At 49.4% G+C, this 15,610-nt stretch overlaps 1 protein-coding gene and 1 long non-coding RNA gene across 4 annotated transcripts in view; both read left to right on the plus strand.

Annotated features, from left to right (window-relative positions):
* The window catches only part of SLC38A10 (solute carrier family 38 member 10), a 77,820-nt gene that overhangs the window by 35,428 nt on the left and 26,782 nt on the right, over positions 1–15,610 (plus strand). For all 3 annotated transcript variants that reach the window (XM_075350706.1, XM_075350708.1, XM_075350709.1), the window contains 2 exons: positions 12,164–12,270; positions 13,399–13,552. In XM_075350706.1, coding sequence (XP_075206821.1) covers positions 12,164–12,270; positions 13,399–13,552 — 261 coding nt within the window. The remainder of the gene's footprint in view (positions 1–12,163; positions 12,271–13,398; positions 13,553–15,610) is intronic.
* Positions 3,863–5,177, plus strand: LOC142310385 (uncharacterized). The gene is made up of 3 exons (XR_012754147.1): positions 3,863–3,986; positions 4,126–4,305; positions 4,566–5,177. It is a non-coding gene; the product is annotated as an uncharacterized LOC142310385 (long non-coding RNA).

A 15,610-nucleotide genomic window follows, 5' to 3' on the forward strand; every position in this document is an offset into this window, starting at 1 on the left:
GTTTCACACTCCCTCAGCGATAGTGAAGCTTCCGCTGGACAAGCAGCGTTCACTACAGACGGGGGTGCAGTCTCTCCTTCAAGGCCAGTCACACCCCTTAAGACGCCTCATGCAGAGGCAGTCATTTTCGCGCAGTTTCACTGCGTCCACTTCAATGGGACATGCTTTGCCAATGGGTTGGGGAGTCGACGTCCCTAGAAAGGAACGTTTCCCTTCTCAGACGGTCAAGGACTCTCTCAGAGGAGTCCATCCTTCAGATCAATGTTCTGGAAATCTGGGCAGTGCATCTTGCCCTGCAAGCCTTCCAGCAGTGGCTGGAAGGAAAACAGATCCGAATTCAGTCGGACAATTCCACAGCGGTGGCAGACATCGCCCACCAAGGCGGAACACGCATCGCCAAGCCTACCAGGCAATCCGGCGGATTCTGATGTGGGTGGGGGACAGAGCATCCACCATATCCGCAGTTCACATCCCGGGCGTAGAAAATTGGGAAGCAGACTTCCTCAGTCGCCTGGGCATGGACGCAGGGGAATGGCCTCTGCACCCAGTATGGTGTCAGGAAATCTATAGCCGCTGGAGGATGCCGGACGTCGACCTAATGGCGTCTCGGCACAACAACAAGGTCCCGATTTTCATGGCGCGGTCTCACGAGCAAAGAGCTCTGGCGGCAGGCGCCCTAGTTCAGGATTGGTCGCAGTTCCAGCTACTCTATGTGTTTCCTACTCTGGCACTGTTGCCCAGAGTGCTACGCAAGCTCAGCTCCGCTTGCCGCCGCGCCATCCTCGTCGTCCCAGACTGACCGAGGAGGTCGTGGTCCCGGATCTGTGGCATCTCACGGTCGGCCAACCGTGGGCACTCTCAGACCGGCCAGACTTACTGTCCCAAGGGCCGTTCTTTCCACTGAATTCTACGGCCCTGATCCGGACTGTGTGGCCATCGAGTCCGAGATCCTAGCGTCTTCAGGATTATCTCAAGACGTCATTGCCACCATGAGACGGGCTAGGAAGCCGACGTCTGCCAAAATCTCCCACAAGACGTGGAAGTTATTCTTCTCTTGGTGCTCTGCTTAGGGAGTGTCTCCCTGGCCATTTGCATTGTCTCCTTTTTCCCCCCTTCCTGCATCTGGATTGGGAAAAGGTTTGTCGCTCGGCTCCCTTAAAGGACAAGTCGCAGCGCTGTCGGTATTCTTTCAGAAGCGCCTAGTACGACTTCCTCAGGTACGCACGTTCCTGCAGGGGGATTATCACATTGTCCCTCCGTACAAGAGGCCGTCAGACCCATGGGATCTGCACAGGGTATTAATTGCTCTCTAGGAGCCGCCCTTCGAGCCTCTGAGGGTTGTTTTCACTTTCTCGACTTTCACAGAAAGTGGCCTTTCTGGTAGCGGTCACGTCTCTTCGGAGAGTGTCAGAACTAGCAGCGCGGTCATCCAGAGCTCCCTTCCTGGTGTTCACCAAGATAAGGTAGTGCTGCGTCCGATCCCAGAGTTTCTCCCTAAGGTGGTATCCCCTTTTTATCACAATCAGGATATCTCCTTACCTTCCTTTTCTCCATTTCATCGATATGTAATGGCTTTGCATTGTTGGATCTGGTGTAGAGCACCCAGAATCTACATTCCCGCACGGCGCTCCTGCGCCGCTCGGATGCACTCTTTGTCCTTGTCACTGGTCAGCGCAAGGGATCGCAGGCTGCAACATCCACCCTGGCTCAATGGATCAAGGAACCAATCCTTGAAGACTACCGTTCTACTGGGCTTCCGGTTTCATCAGGGCTGAAGGCCCATTCTACCAGAGCCGTGGGTGCGTCCTGGGCATTACGGCCCCAGGCTACGGCTCAACAGGTGTGCCAGGCAGCTACCTGGTCGAGTCTGCCCACTTTCACCAAACATTATCAGGTGCATACCTATGCTTCGGCGGACGCCAGCCTAGGTAGAAGAGTCCTGCAGGCGGCAGTTGCCTCCCCGTAGGGGAAGGCTGTCTTGCAGCTCTAACATGAGGTATTTCTTTACCCACCCAGGGACAGCTTTTGGACGTCCCAATCGTCTGGGTCTCCCAATGGAGCGCCGAAGAAGAAGGGAATTTTGTTACTTACCGTAAATTCCTTTTCTTCTAGCTCCTATTGGGAGACCCAGCACCCGCCCTGTTGTCCTTCGGGATTTTTGGTTGTTTTCGGGTACACATGTTGTTCATGTTGAATGGTTTTCAGTTCTCCGATGTTACTTCGGAGTGAATTTGTTTAAACCAGTTATTGGCTTTCCTCCTTCTTGCTTTTGCACTAAAACTGGTGAGCCAGTGATCCCACTGGGGGTGTATAGCCAGAAGGGGAGGGGCCTTGCACTTTTTGGTGTGGTGCTTTGTGTGGCCTCCGGAGGCAGTAGCTATACACCCAATCGTCTGGGTCTCCCAATAGGAGCTAGAAGAAAAGGAATTTACGGTAAGTAACAAAATTCCCTTCTTTGGCCTATGGCTGTTCCTCCCATACACATGCAGACTCTTCTCCCAGGCTGTTTTGGGCTGTGGGGAGTCAGCAGCCGTTGGACACATGTGATTATTTCTCGTAAGGATTTTTCTTTTCCCTGACGCCTTTCACTAGGGAAGAGCCTGGATGCCCCCTTTCACATTAGATGGCCGTCCGGTCCTGCCCGATTCTCCAGGTTTAGCCGCCGTTGTTCTCATCTGTATGGACGCCTCATTTGTAAGCAGTAGGGTGACCGGCTCTCATAGGGGGGGAAAAAATGTCGGAATCTTGTTCGTGTGGACCCCACAAAACGATTCCCCTTTCCAGATATTGAGATAGCCAAAATTTGAGTTTGGTCAAACGACGTTAACCCGGCACGCTCGTTGCTCAAAGTTTGAAAAAAATCCAAATTTTTGGCCAAAAAGCTGACATATGGAGCCATAACTCCAGAACGGTAAATAATAAAAACACGCTTAATATCTCAAAAGAAAGCTAATGCTGTTCTTCAAAATTTATATGTTACACACAGGGTGCATGTAATGTCTATTTTAGGGATGGTGATTTTACTTCAGCGTACAACCGACCTTTTATTTATTCAGTTTAGTTTCTAAAGTGCCTTTGAGCTGGTTAGATTGAACAATTATCCAGTGAAGATATTTTAATGGTTTTTTTTAAAATTTTCCAAGTGTGTGTGTTTATTGTTTTTATAGCTATTATAGTATTATTTTAAAAGATATTTGAAAATATTTTATTGAAATTAAAGTTTGTAATATATTTTGTTTCGTTTTTCTAGTTAACTGTTATTTACCTATTGGACTCTGAAATGGCATTCACATCAGGTGTACAAAGCCGGAACAAGGATAAAATATTTCTTGTGGGCTATCCCATTCACCAGATCACCGGTTGTAAACTACCCTCAAATCGTCAAGTCTTATGTGCTTTATTTAATAATTTACGTACTGTGAAATTAACTGTAAGAGAATCAGCAAAACTGACCATACGAGAAGTGTTCATTTTTTGGGGGAAAGCTCGAATCCCGACTAAACATGAGCAAGATGCAATTACTAAGCTGGAAAAACTTCACGCCGAGTGGAGAAGTTTTCAAAAAGATCGGAAGAAAACATCGGAAACTGCCAAGAACAAATTTAGCATACAAGATAGGGTAGAGAAGGGGTTAATGCCGCGCATCAGCCGAATGAAGACGTATAATGTTGATGAAGATGAGTATTCTTTTATTTCATAGGTCTACGCGTTTCGAGGTGAAAACCTCTTCCTCAGGACCAGTGCATCAACAACAAGTTTGACTTGTTGTTGATGCACTGGTCCTGAGGAAGAGGTTTTCACCTCGAAACGCGTAGACCTATGAAATAAAAGAATACTCATCTTCATCAACATTATACGTCTTCATTTGGCTGATGCGCGGCATTAACCCCTTCTCTACCCTATCTTGTATGCTCATCCACGTGGGGCTGCAGCAGACGCCATTATCTCATGCGCACTAGTGGTTGTGACTGTCACAACTGATCCAGGTGAGTGTATATTTTCCAGGTATACCCCACTGATCACTTTGGTGTTACACTATCAGCGCTCCTTATTTTCAGATCTATAAGAACAAATTTAAACAGTTTGTTGAAAAGTTGAATGATCTCTTTGGTTTTGCTCAACAAGATGCCTTGGCTCTGATGAAATCGGAAGAAGATAAGGCATTTCTCGTGAAACAGAGGCAGAAGGGCCGCCTAGGTTCCATGGCTGAAGTGGATCTCAAGTTGTCTCGAGCTGAAGAAATCAAGGCGCAAAAGGAACTTGCAAAAATGAACCGACAAATCCAAGAAGAAACTTTTGATATTGGTGAGTTTATTTTATTATTATTCTAAAAAGTAGATAAACAAATAAGTAAATAGTTTCATTATAATTGAAAGAAAATTGTACATGAGAGCATCGTTTGGCATCTTTATGATTGAGTTTATATTCTTAAAATAATACCTATTGATAATTAGAAGTAGGTAATTTAGTACCTATGTATTACTATTCTGCTAAAATGACAAGTTTTTATAGTCTTTTTTTTTTTTTTTTTTTTTTTTTTTTTACTTTCTTTTGTTGCTTCTTAGAGACGGATGATGAAGACAAGCTCGAAGAAGGAAAAGATATTGGTATTTGAATGCAGAGTTGGTGGGATTATCGTTTTTTGATCCCACCATTACAGACAGTGAAAAGTTGTTAATGGCTAATTGCTCAGTAGCACAGATGAACCATCAAAGCACGCTAGGGTTGTAAATCCAAAAGTTAGGAAAGAAAAATTAAAAGAGGTAGTTGATGGAGGATTGGTAAATTTACTTACCAAAGAAACATTCACATTCTTTGACCGATTTAATATAAAAACAGATTTCCTAACACAAAATCCAAACACCTGGCCTCAAAATAATGACTTCCAAGAAGGATTGAAAATTGTCAAAACATTAAAAGTAGTTAATGATATGGCTGAGCGTGGTGTTAAATTAATAACCGACTTTAACGACCTTCTGACAAAAGATGAAGAACAAAAGCAATATGTCCTGCAAGTTGTAAGCAAATGCTGAGCATTATATTCTGACGTTTCAAAAATTACTTTAACAAAAGCTCTAGAATAGATTAGATGACTATGTAAAATTATCAACTCATGTAGGTACTACGTCTGTATCTTTTCTGTGTCTGTTTTGTATGTATTATATACCTCATTTTTATATTTTAAAATAAAAAATGTCATTAGACTTATCAGTATTACTTGTTTTTTGTTATATTGCTACTTTAAACTCAAAAATATACCAAAAAAAACCCCCAAAATTTATCACTTAATAACAAAATATACGAAGTATGCTCCTAGTGGTACCAGGTCACGTTCTTGGGGCTAAAAGCTGTTGTAACTCAGTTTGAAAATAACAACAATTATGTATAAAATATAAATTTTGAAGAACAACATTAGCTTTCTTTTGAGATATTAAGCATGTTTTTATTATTTACCGGTCTGGAGTTATGGCTCCATATGTCAGCTTTTTGGCCAAAAATTTGGATTTTCTTTGTCGCTCCATTGGGAGACCCAGACAATTGGGTGTATAGCTTCTGCCTCTGGAGGCCACACAAAGTATTACACTTTAAAAAGTGTAACCCCTCCCCTCTGCCTATACACCCTCCCGTGGACCACGGGCTCCTCAGTTTTATGCTTTGTGTGGAAGGAGGCACACATCCACTCATGCATTCTCATACTTAGTTATGTCGGTTGGAAGAAAAGAGGGCCCCCACGGGGCCCCCGGCATGTTCCCTTCTCACCCCACTATGTCGGCGGTGTTGTTAAGGTTGAGGTACCCATTGCGGGTACGGAGGCTGGAGCCACATGCCGTCTCCTTCACCATCCCTTATGCGGCTCTGGGAGAAGTGGGATCCAGAGCGGTCATCCATTTGCTGGGACCGTGCTCCATCCGCAGCCCCTGGTGGAACCTGCCGGACCGGAGCCTCTTCAACCTCAGGGACCGGGCCCTGCAACTTAAAGGTACTCTGTGTCCCCATAGGGGACTGTGCAGGGAGCGCACCTTCTTCCCGGAAGCCGCGGTAGTTGTGAAATTGAGGAGGCCGGTGGACTTCCGCGCCGACCGTGCCTGCTTGTCGGGCGCGGCTTCAAATTTAGTCCCCGGCTTCACCGCGGCCTAGTCGCGAAAATCCCGCCCCCGGGCCTGCCTGTCAGGGGTAAGGGCGGGATTACCGACATGACGTCGGATGTGAGGGCTGGAGCATCCTGCATGTCTTCCTCCCCCCTCACTGACCACTGTGGGGACTTCAGATTCCCGCTCTTTGCTGGCACCACCCCGGCCCCACTCCTCCCCTGAGAGCTCCGGCGGCCATTTTCTGGCATTCTGCCGGTGGATGCTTCTCAGTGAACAGCTGATATATATATCTCTGTTCGGTCAGGCTGTATACCCTTTTCCCATATACCCTCAGTGGTCACTCTCCTAGGAGACAACAGCATGTCGTCCACAAGGAGCAAAGCTACTAAGGCACAGGTTTTTTTCGCGGCCTGTACCTCTTGTGGGGCTATGTTACCTGCGGGTTCCACCTACCCTCACTGTGAGCAATGCTCGACTCCTGCCTCGCTTGCTCAGCCGGAGCCTCGGGCACTGGTGGGCCCCTCGGCTCATGTAGACCCCCTGCTCCCCCTGAGCAGGCTGCAGGGACAGAGTCACCGGTGTTGGCCTCTTTTGCTGAGAAACTCTCTCAGTCACTTTCCCAATCCATTGCACTGTCTATGGACAAATGGTCTTCTAAACTCCTTGAGGCATTGCAGTCCAGACCGGACCTTCCACAGGCCCCGGCCCCTGTTAGCTTGTCTCCTCCAGGCCCCTCTCTGTCCGCGCCGCAGCACGCTCCCAGGTTGGCCCCTAGGTCTCAGGCGGAGGACTCCTGCCCGGACCGCAGTCCCAGACCGGCTAAGCGGTCTCGCTGGGACTCTTCCCCGACTTCCTCACGCTGCTCGGGATCCCAGCTTGAGGACTCTCAGGAAGACGAGCCGGAAGTGGGAGCTCAGGGCTCTGACCCTGACTTCGCCCTTAACCTTGATACACCTGAGGGGGACACCTTAGTAAATGATCTTATCTCGTCCATCAACCAGGTGTTGGATCTCTCACCTCCGCCTCCTCCTGTAGAGGAGTCGGCGTCTCAGCAGGAGAAACACCAGTTTCGGTTCCCCAAACGTACGCGCAATACGTTTTTTGATCACTCTAACTTCAGGGATGCTGTCCAGAAGCCCAGAGCGGTCCCGGACAAGCGCTTTGCTAAACGTCACACTGACACGCGTTACCCCTTTCCATCTGAAGTCGTTAAGGGTTGGGCTCACTCTCCCAAGGTGGATCCTCCAGTCTCCAGATTGGCTGCTAGGTCCGTTGTGTCTGTTGCAGATGGCTCATCCCTGAAGGATGCCACTGACAGACAGAGCTCTTGGTGAAGTCCATCTATGAGGCCACGGGCGCGTCTTTCGCCCCGGCCTTTGCAGCCGTGTGGGCTCTCCAAGCAATCTTGGCTTGTCTGACTGAGATTAATGCTGTCACACGGAATTCTGCTCCGCATGTTTCGTCTTTGACCTCTCAGGCATCAGCCTTTTCGTCCTACGCCATGAACGCCGTCCTGGACTCCACTAGCCGTACGGCTGTAGCATCTGCTAACTCCGTGGCAGTCCGCAGGGCCATGTGGCTGCGCGAATGGAAAGCAGACTCTGCTTCCAAGAGGTTCTTAACTGGTTTGCCTTTTTCTGGCGACCGTTTGTTTGGCGAACGATTGGATGAGATTATTAAGGAATCCAAGGGAAAGGACTCCTCCTTACCCCAGTCCAAACCTAAGAGACCTCAGCAGAGAAAAATCCAATCGAGATTTCGGTCCTTTCGTCCCTCCGCCAAGCCCCAATCCTCTTCGTCCAACAGGCCGGAGAAAGGCCAGAGGAACTCCTATGCGTGGCGGTCCAAGTCACGCCCCCAATAGGCCGCAGGAGGCACTGCCTCCAAGACGGCCTCCTCATGACTCTCGGCCTCCCCTAGCCGCATCCTCGGTCGGTGGCAGGCTCTCCCGCTTTGGGGACGCCTGGTAGCCACATGTTCAAGACCGATGGGTGAGAGACATTCTGTCTCATGGTTACAGGATAGAGTTCAGCTCTCGTCCTGCGGTTCGTTTCTTCAGAACCTCTCCGCCCCCCGCTCAGGCCGACGCACTTTTTCAGGCAGTGGACGCTCTAAAGAAAGAAGGAGTTGTGATCCCTGTTCCCCTTCAGGAACGTGGTCGCGGATTTTACTCCAACTTGTTCGTGGTGCCAAAAAAGGACGGGTCATTCCGTCCCGTTCTGGACCTCAAGCTACTCAACAGACATGTGAGAACCAGACGGTTTCGGATGGAATCTCTCCGCTCGGTCATCGCCTCGATGTCACAAGGAGACTTCCTAGCATCGATCGACATCGGGTGGCGTGTCAACAAAGCCTTACCGTCGCTCTGGCGACTCTCCAGCAGTTCGGGTGGATCATCAACTTCCCGAAATCCAAGTTGACACCGACCCAATCACTGACTTACCTCGGGATGGAGTTTCATACCCAGCAAGCGTTAGTCAGGCTACCGAGCGACAAACAGCTTTCTCTGCAGGCAGGGGTGCAATCACTTCTTCGGAGTCAGTCACACCCCTTAAGGCGCCTCATGCACTTCCTGGGGAAGATGGTGGCAGCTATAGAGGCAGTGCCGTTCGCGCAATTCCATCTACGGCCACTCCAATGGGACATTCTCCGCAAATGGGACAAGAGTGCGGCTTCCCTCGACAAGAACGTCTCTCTTTCCCTTGCAACCAAAACATCACTTCAGTGGTGGCTCCTACCTACATCTCTGTCGCGGGGAAAATCCTTCCTACCCCCAACCTGGGCTGTGGTCACCACGGACGCGAGCCTTTCAGGTTGGGGAGCGGTTTTTCTCCACCACAGGGCTCAAGGAACCTGGACTCCGATAGAATCGTCCCTTCAGATCAATATCCTGGAGATAAGGGCAGTATATCTAGCCCTATTGGCTTTCCATCGGTGGCTGGAGGGCAGGCAGATCCGTATCCAGTCGGACAACGCCACTGCCGTCGCCTACATCAACCACCAAGGCGGCACTCGCAGTCGTCAAGCCTTCCAGGAAGTCCGACGGATTCTGCAGTGGGTGGAAGACACAGGCTCCACCATTGCCGCAGTTCACATCCCGGGCATAGAAAACTGGGAAGAAGATTTTCTCAGTCGTCAGGGCATGGACGCGGGGGAATGGTCTCTGCACCCAGACGTGTTTCGAGAGATCTGTCGCCGCTGGGGAACGCCGGACGTCGATCTCATGGCATCACGGCACAACAACAAGGTCCCGGTCTTCATGGCACGGTCTCAGGATCACAGAACTCTGGCGGCGGACGCGTTAGTCCAGGATTGGTCGCAGTTTCGACTGCCTTATGTGTTTCCCCCTCTGGCGATGCTGCCCAGAGTACTACGCAAGATCAGGTCCGACTGCCGTCGCGCCATTCTCGTCGCTCCAGACTGGCCGAGGCGGTCATGGTATCCGGATCTGTGGCATCTCACGGTGGGTCAACCGTGGGCACTTCCAGACCGCCCAGACTTGCTGTCACAAGGCCCGTTTTTCCATCTGAATTCTGTGGCCCTCAACCTGACTGTGTGGCCATTGAGTCCTGGCTCCTAGCGTCTTCAGGGTTATCTCAGGCTGTCATTGCCACCATGAGACAAGCCAGGAAGCCAACGTCCGCCAAAATCTATTACAGGTCTTGGCAAATCTTCCTATCATGGTGCGCTGATAACGGTTTTTCTCCATGGCCGTTTGCCTTACCCACTTTTCTTTCATTCCTTCAATCTGGAATGGACAAGGGTTTGTCCCTCAGCTCTCTCAAGGGCCAAGTATCGGCGCTCTCCGTGTTTTTTCAAAAGCGTCTAGCCAGGCTTCCGCAGGTCCGCACGTTCCTGCAGGGGGTTTGCCACATGGTCCCACCTTACAAACGTCCGCTGGAACCCTGGGATCTTAACAGAGTTCTGACGGCTCTTCAAAAACCACCTTTCGAGCCGCTGAGGGATGTCTCTCTCACGTCTTTCGCAGAAGGTGGCCTTCCTGGTGGCAGTCACATCACTTCGGAGAGTGTCTGAGCTCGTAGCGCTGTCATGCAAAGCCCCCTTCCTGGTTTTTCACCAGGATAAGGTGGTTCTGCGTCCTGTCCCGGAATTTCTCCCTAAGGTGGTATCCCCTTTTCATCTAAATCAAGATATATCCTTGCCTTCCTTTTGCCCTAATCCAATTCACCAGTGTTAAAAGGATTTGCACTCTTTGGATCTAGTGAGAGCACTCTTTGGATCTAGTGAGAGCACTCCGGTTCTACGTGTCTCGCACGGCGCCCCTGCGCCGTTCAGATGCGCTCTTTGTCCTTGTCGCTGGCCAGCGTAAGGGCTCTCAGGCCTCCAAGTCAACCTTGGCTCGGTGGATCAAGGAACCGATTCTCGAGGCCTACCGTTCTTCCGGGCTTCCGCTCCCTTCAGGGCTGAAAGCCCATTCTACCAGAGCCGTGGGTGCGTCTTGGGCATTGCGGCACCGGGCTACGGCTCAGCAGGTGTGTCAGGCAGCTACGTGGTTTAGTCTGCACACTTTCACGAAACACTATCAAGTGCATACCTATGCTTCGGCAGACGCCAGTCTAGGTAGGCGAGTCCTTCAGGCGGCGGTTGCCCACCTGTAAGAGGGGGCCGTTTTCGGCTCTTTTTATCGAGGTATTCTTTTACCCACCCAGGGACTGCTCTTGGACGTCCCAATTGTCTGGGTCTCCCAATGGAGCGACAAAGAAAAAGGGAATTTTGTTTACTTACCGTAAATTCCTTTTCTTCTAGCTCCTATTGGGAGACCCAGCACCCGCCCCTGTGCCCTTCGGGCTAGTTGTTCTTTTGTGTACACATGTTGTTCATGTTGAATTGTTCTTTTTGTTCATGGTCTTCAGTTCTCCGAACATCCTTCGGATTGAATTTACCCTAGACCAATTTATAAGTTTTCTCCTTCCTGCTTTTGCACCAAAACTGAGGAGCCCGTGGTCCACGGGAGGGTGTATAGGCAGAGGGGTGGGGTTACACTTTTTAAAGTGTAATACTTTGTGTGGCCTCCAGAGACAGAAGCTATACACCCAATTGTCTGGGTCTCCCAATAGGAGCTAGAAGAAAAGGAATTTACGGTAAGTAAACAAAATTCCCTTTTTTTCAAACTTTGAGCGACGAGCGGCACGGGTTAACGTCATTTTGATCGAGCTCAAATTTTGGCTATCTCAATATCTGTAAAGGGGAATCGTTTTGTGGGGTCCAGACGGACAAAATTCCGACATCGATTTTTTGCGGTCACCCTAGTAAGCAGTGGTCCTGAATTTCAGATCTTAAGTGTTCTCATTTCCTCCTTGGGAGGTGAGTGGTGGTGACGGTGATACATTGCCAGATGTCTCCCAGGATTGGCATGTACCAGCTGACACAATTTCATCAACGCCGCTCACCACCAGGGGAAAGTGAGTGACTCCAGACTGGGGATAACATACTGCTCCACGGGGGTCCAACCACATCTACACGTGCCGAAGGTTACTTTTTACTGCCAACAATCGGTGGGATCAATAATAAACAGTGGAGAATCCTCCAGATATTGCACCAAGGAAAGGCTGCACAATGTAAGTGTTTCTAGTGTGTCCACATCTCCTACACTGTGCAAAAGGGTGAGAACATAGCCGTACTCCTGCCCGTGCCAGAGCTTTTGTGATTTGGCTCCGGGAATCTGATCTGTGAGGTTACAACACGCGCCTGACATAGACAATTAATAACATGACATTGCGTTACTCAGCTGGACACACTGGGATATTCAGGACGGGTCAACTTTTGCTCAACTTAAGAAAAAGTCCCGGAATAATTGCTATTACTGGAGACGGGGGGGGGGGGGGGGGGAAATCTGAGTCAATAAACCGCAATTACTAAAGGAAGGGGGTGATGGGCTAATTAGGGCCAGTGTTGGTGATAGGTGACAGCTGTGGGAACCCCACCGATCTAGTACATAGTGATGTATGGGATACCGCTGCTTCTGCTCCACTGTCTGGTGTCACAGGGTCTAATACTTCTGCATTATTATCTGTATATGTACAATGACCCTGCTTTTCTGCCCCCTCCAGTGGAGACCATCCTCGGACTGACAGGAGCCACCATGGGGAGCCTGATCTGCTTCATCTGCCCCGCCATCATCTATAAGAAGATCCACAAGAACGGCCTCACATCCCAGGTCCGTGCCCCGGCATCACACAGGAGGCTGTGTACCTGTGTCCTGTGAGCTCGATCAGCACCCCAGACCCCGTGCAGTACAGATGTTACCACCAACGCCTTATAATTCTGCCAACAAGTAGTTAATTGCGTTATCCAGGAAGCCCTCGGCCCTGACTGGCTTAGTTAAGAGGCCGAGTGACCACGCAGGCAAGCGGAAGTTGAAAAGGGCAAATTATCAGGGCTGTGAGGAGATGAGAACCCGCGATTGTCCTTTTTCCTTTTTAATTGACCTTATTTCCAGCTGACAACATTGGTGACCCCTGAAGGCAACGACAACAGGATCCTGGTGATGAGGAACCTGGAAATGCACTCATTAAAGGGGTTGTCTGATTTAGGAACGTCCTCTTTGGACAATTCCTGTTACCAGGATATTATGATAATATGCTGATCACAAAGTGTCTTCTCATTGGGACCCCCAGTGACATGCTGCAATCTGCAGGAAATCCCACTAGTAAATGTTCAGTCTCCCCATAGCGCCACCACAGGGGAAATAGGGGATTACAGCTGACATTGAAATTATTGGGTTGTCTGTGTAATACAAGACAGTTCCTCACTTACTTCTGGCCAAGACATGAGGGTCTTAAAGCATGGACACCCACTGTTCACCTACTTGTGGAGCGGCTCGGCTAAGTTTGCAGTCTTGCACCATAACTCCCAGCAGGCCCGGGCTGAAGTTGCCTCTGTGCTCCGCTGACCTTAATTTACCTTCACATCCCATTTGCAGCTGAACAGGGCAAAGGGAAACCACAGCCTTCGTCTTAGGAAATTTAGGTCAGGGCACTAATAGCGTTCGGGCCGCGTTACACCATGGGAGGACGGGCCGACGTAACACAGCCAAAACGGCATCCCAAAGGAAATACTACAGGCGACCATTAACCCTTCAGGGCCAGGAGAGAATACATCAGGATGCATATGAGTGAGGGCAGTAGCCACCTCCTGGGCCGCCATGTCACCCATGTAAATGCAAATGAGTCTCCGGCTCAAAAGGTGCAGATTAGAGAATCTGACCAGCATTAGGGTGACACACGTGACTGCGCATTCTGCAGCCTGTGGGTGGCTCTATGTCTCACCTTGTGGTTTTATGCAGTTTATATTTGGAGTCGGCTTGGTGATTCTCGTGATCAGCACTTACGCGACTTTGACCGTCCCAGAGGAGCCGCCCGTACAAGTCAAATCCGATCTACAAGGAAAAGAAGGGTTCAAAGAGGCAGAGCCAGAGGATCTCATTCCCAAAATATCAGGTGAGGCTTCCCACACTACATTACCTGAGCGAATATCTTGGATTATTGCTCTCTTTGCTTTGACAGACGCTCCTGGCCCCATTCAGCAATCTGAGTGACAGTGCACATGTATGAAAGGGAACTACATATAAGGCATACAATCTTACTAACACTTCCCTGGTGGTCTAGGGAAGTGGAGGGTTTAAGGTCTCTACCTCTTGTGTAGAAGAAGGGTTAATATTTGCCAGTGGTATAGGGTAAATCACAGAGATCATATTTTATACCCTGATGATTTAGGATATTGTGGGGGTTCATATGGTCTTGGGCCATATGGTGAGAGTTTATATTTCATTCTGTAATGCTCCGGGGTTTATGGTGGGTGTTCATATTCCCTGAAAGTTTATGTATTTGTTGGTGGTTCACATTCCCTGGTGTTAAAGGGAATGTAGCCAAGTCCCATATTTTATTTCCTGGTGGTCTTAAGTTATATGGTATGGGGGTTACATTTTATTTCCTGGTGGTCTAGGGCATATGATTGAGGGTTTTGTAGCACCAGCATCCCTACAGGGACGCCGACTTACTCACTGCCCCGACCGGGTTACTTCCTCCCCTGCTGTCCTGCAGCCATCCGCATGTCCTTCTCCTCCCGGGGCCTGTGTGCGCAGGTCAGCTCTCCCAGGCGTGTGCTTAGGGCACTGTGGCTGAGAGGCACTATGTATTTAAGGCACCCTCCTATTAGGGGAGGTGCCTGCGCAATGCCTTTAGTTATTTAGTCTTCAGTCTGTTAACTAGATAGTTGTCAGGTCCCGATCTCTGTCCCATTATCCCTGTGCCTGTACCTGCCTTCTCATACCTATCTGTTCCTGCCATGCCCACCATATCTGCACTTACCCGCCTGCCTCAGTCATTCAATCTGTACCTGCCTGCATTTGTGTTGGTACCTACATCCGTCTCCTGTCCTGGTGGTCAGTTGCTACAGTCCCGGTCACTGCCCTGGAAGTGGTACCTGGCGTTCGCATCATGGTAGGCGCTTCGTTAAGCCCCTCTCACTAAAGGGTAAGCCCGGGTTACCCCTGTGGTCCAGTGGGTCTACTAATCCCGCTCACTGCCCTTACACCGGCTATGAGCGTTACAAGTTTCATATTCCCGGGTGATCTTTTAGTATATGGTGGTGGTTCATACTCCTGGTGGTCTTGGGGGGTTCTATATATTATTCTCTGGTGGTCTCTGCAGTTATTGGAACATTTGTGTTCCGGAACATTTTTTGCATGGAATTGCATTGGATGTAATGCGCCCCAGCTACTTTCTACGCTTAGTTTCCATAACTGTAATGGATGGTGCTGCTCCTGGGTAAACCCCTGGGGATGGGGTGCAGCGAATCGGTAATATCCTATTCTAGGTACTTTAGCTCTTTTAAACTTCAAGGGCATCCCCGAAATCCAACAGGCTTTATTATGTAGTGTAATCTTGCAGTCCGCATTACATATGTTTATGTCGGGGACACACTGCCTGTTTATGTCGGGTTGTCATAGAGTTATCAGACGATCGCCGTGGGACGGGGACATCGTTTAGTTGTTTGTGTCTTAAAATATCCCGAGCTGATCTATAATGTGGTTTGTGTGCGATGGGAGCAGGACACGGCATTGATGTAAGGAGCTCTGGGGATTGGTCTGCTCTCAGATCAGTGTTTATTATCAGGGCTTTCCAGCTGCTTCCTGACATTGTGCAGAATACAGCGAGGAAACGGAGGTCAGAGCTGCTACCTGGATATCCTCAAATAATGCTGTGGAGAACACCAGGGAAAATCACCGGTGTCCTGTTTACCCCCTTTCCCCCAGATAGTTTATCTCAGGCTGGTGAATTATTATATATCTCCCTATATAAGGACCGGTATATGTGTGTATACTGGTTCTACTGGCCCGTATGGCACCACAGCCCAAAAGTGCTGCTACGGAGGCATAAGATGGTAAAATCGGTCTTGGACATACATGGCAAACCTATAGATATTGGATCTTGATTGTAACATTTTAGAACTTCACATAGTAAGCTGTTCCTCTGGTATTACTCATGGAAATATAG

Source organism: Anomaloglossus baeobatrachus, chromosome 5 (assembly GCF_048569485.1).
Source record: "Anomaloglossus baeobatrachus isolate aAnoBae1 chromosome 5, aAnoBae1.hap1, whole genome shotgun sequence".
Lineage (NCBI taxonomy): Eukaryota > Metazoa > Chordata > Amphibia > Anura > Aromobatidae > Anomaloglossus > Anomaloglossus baeobatrachus.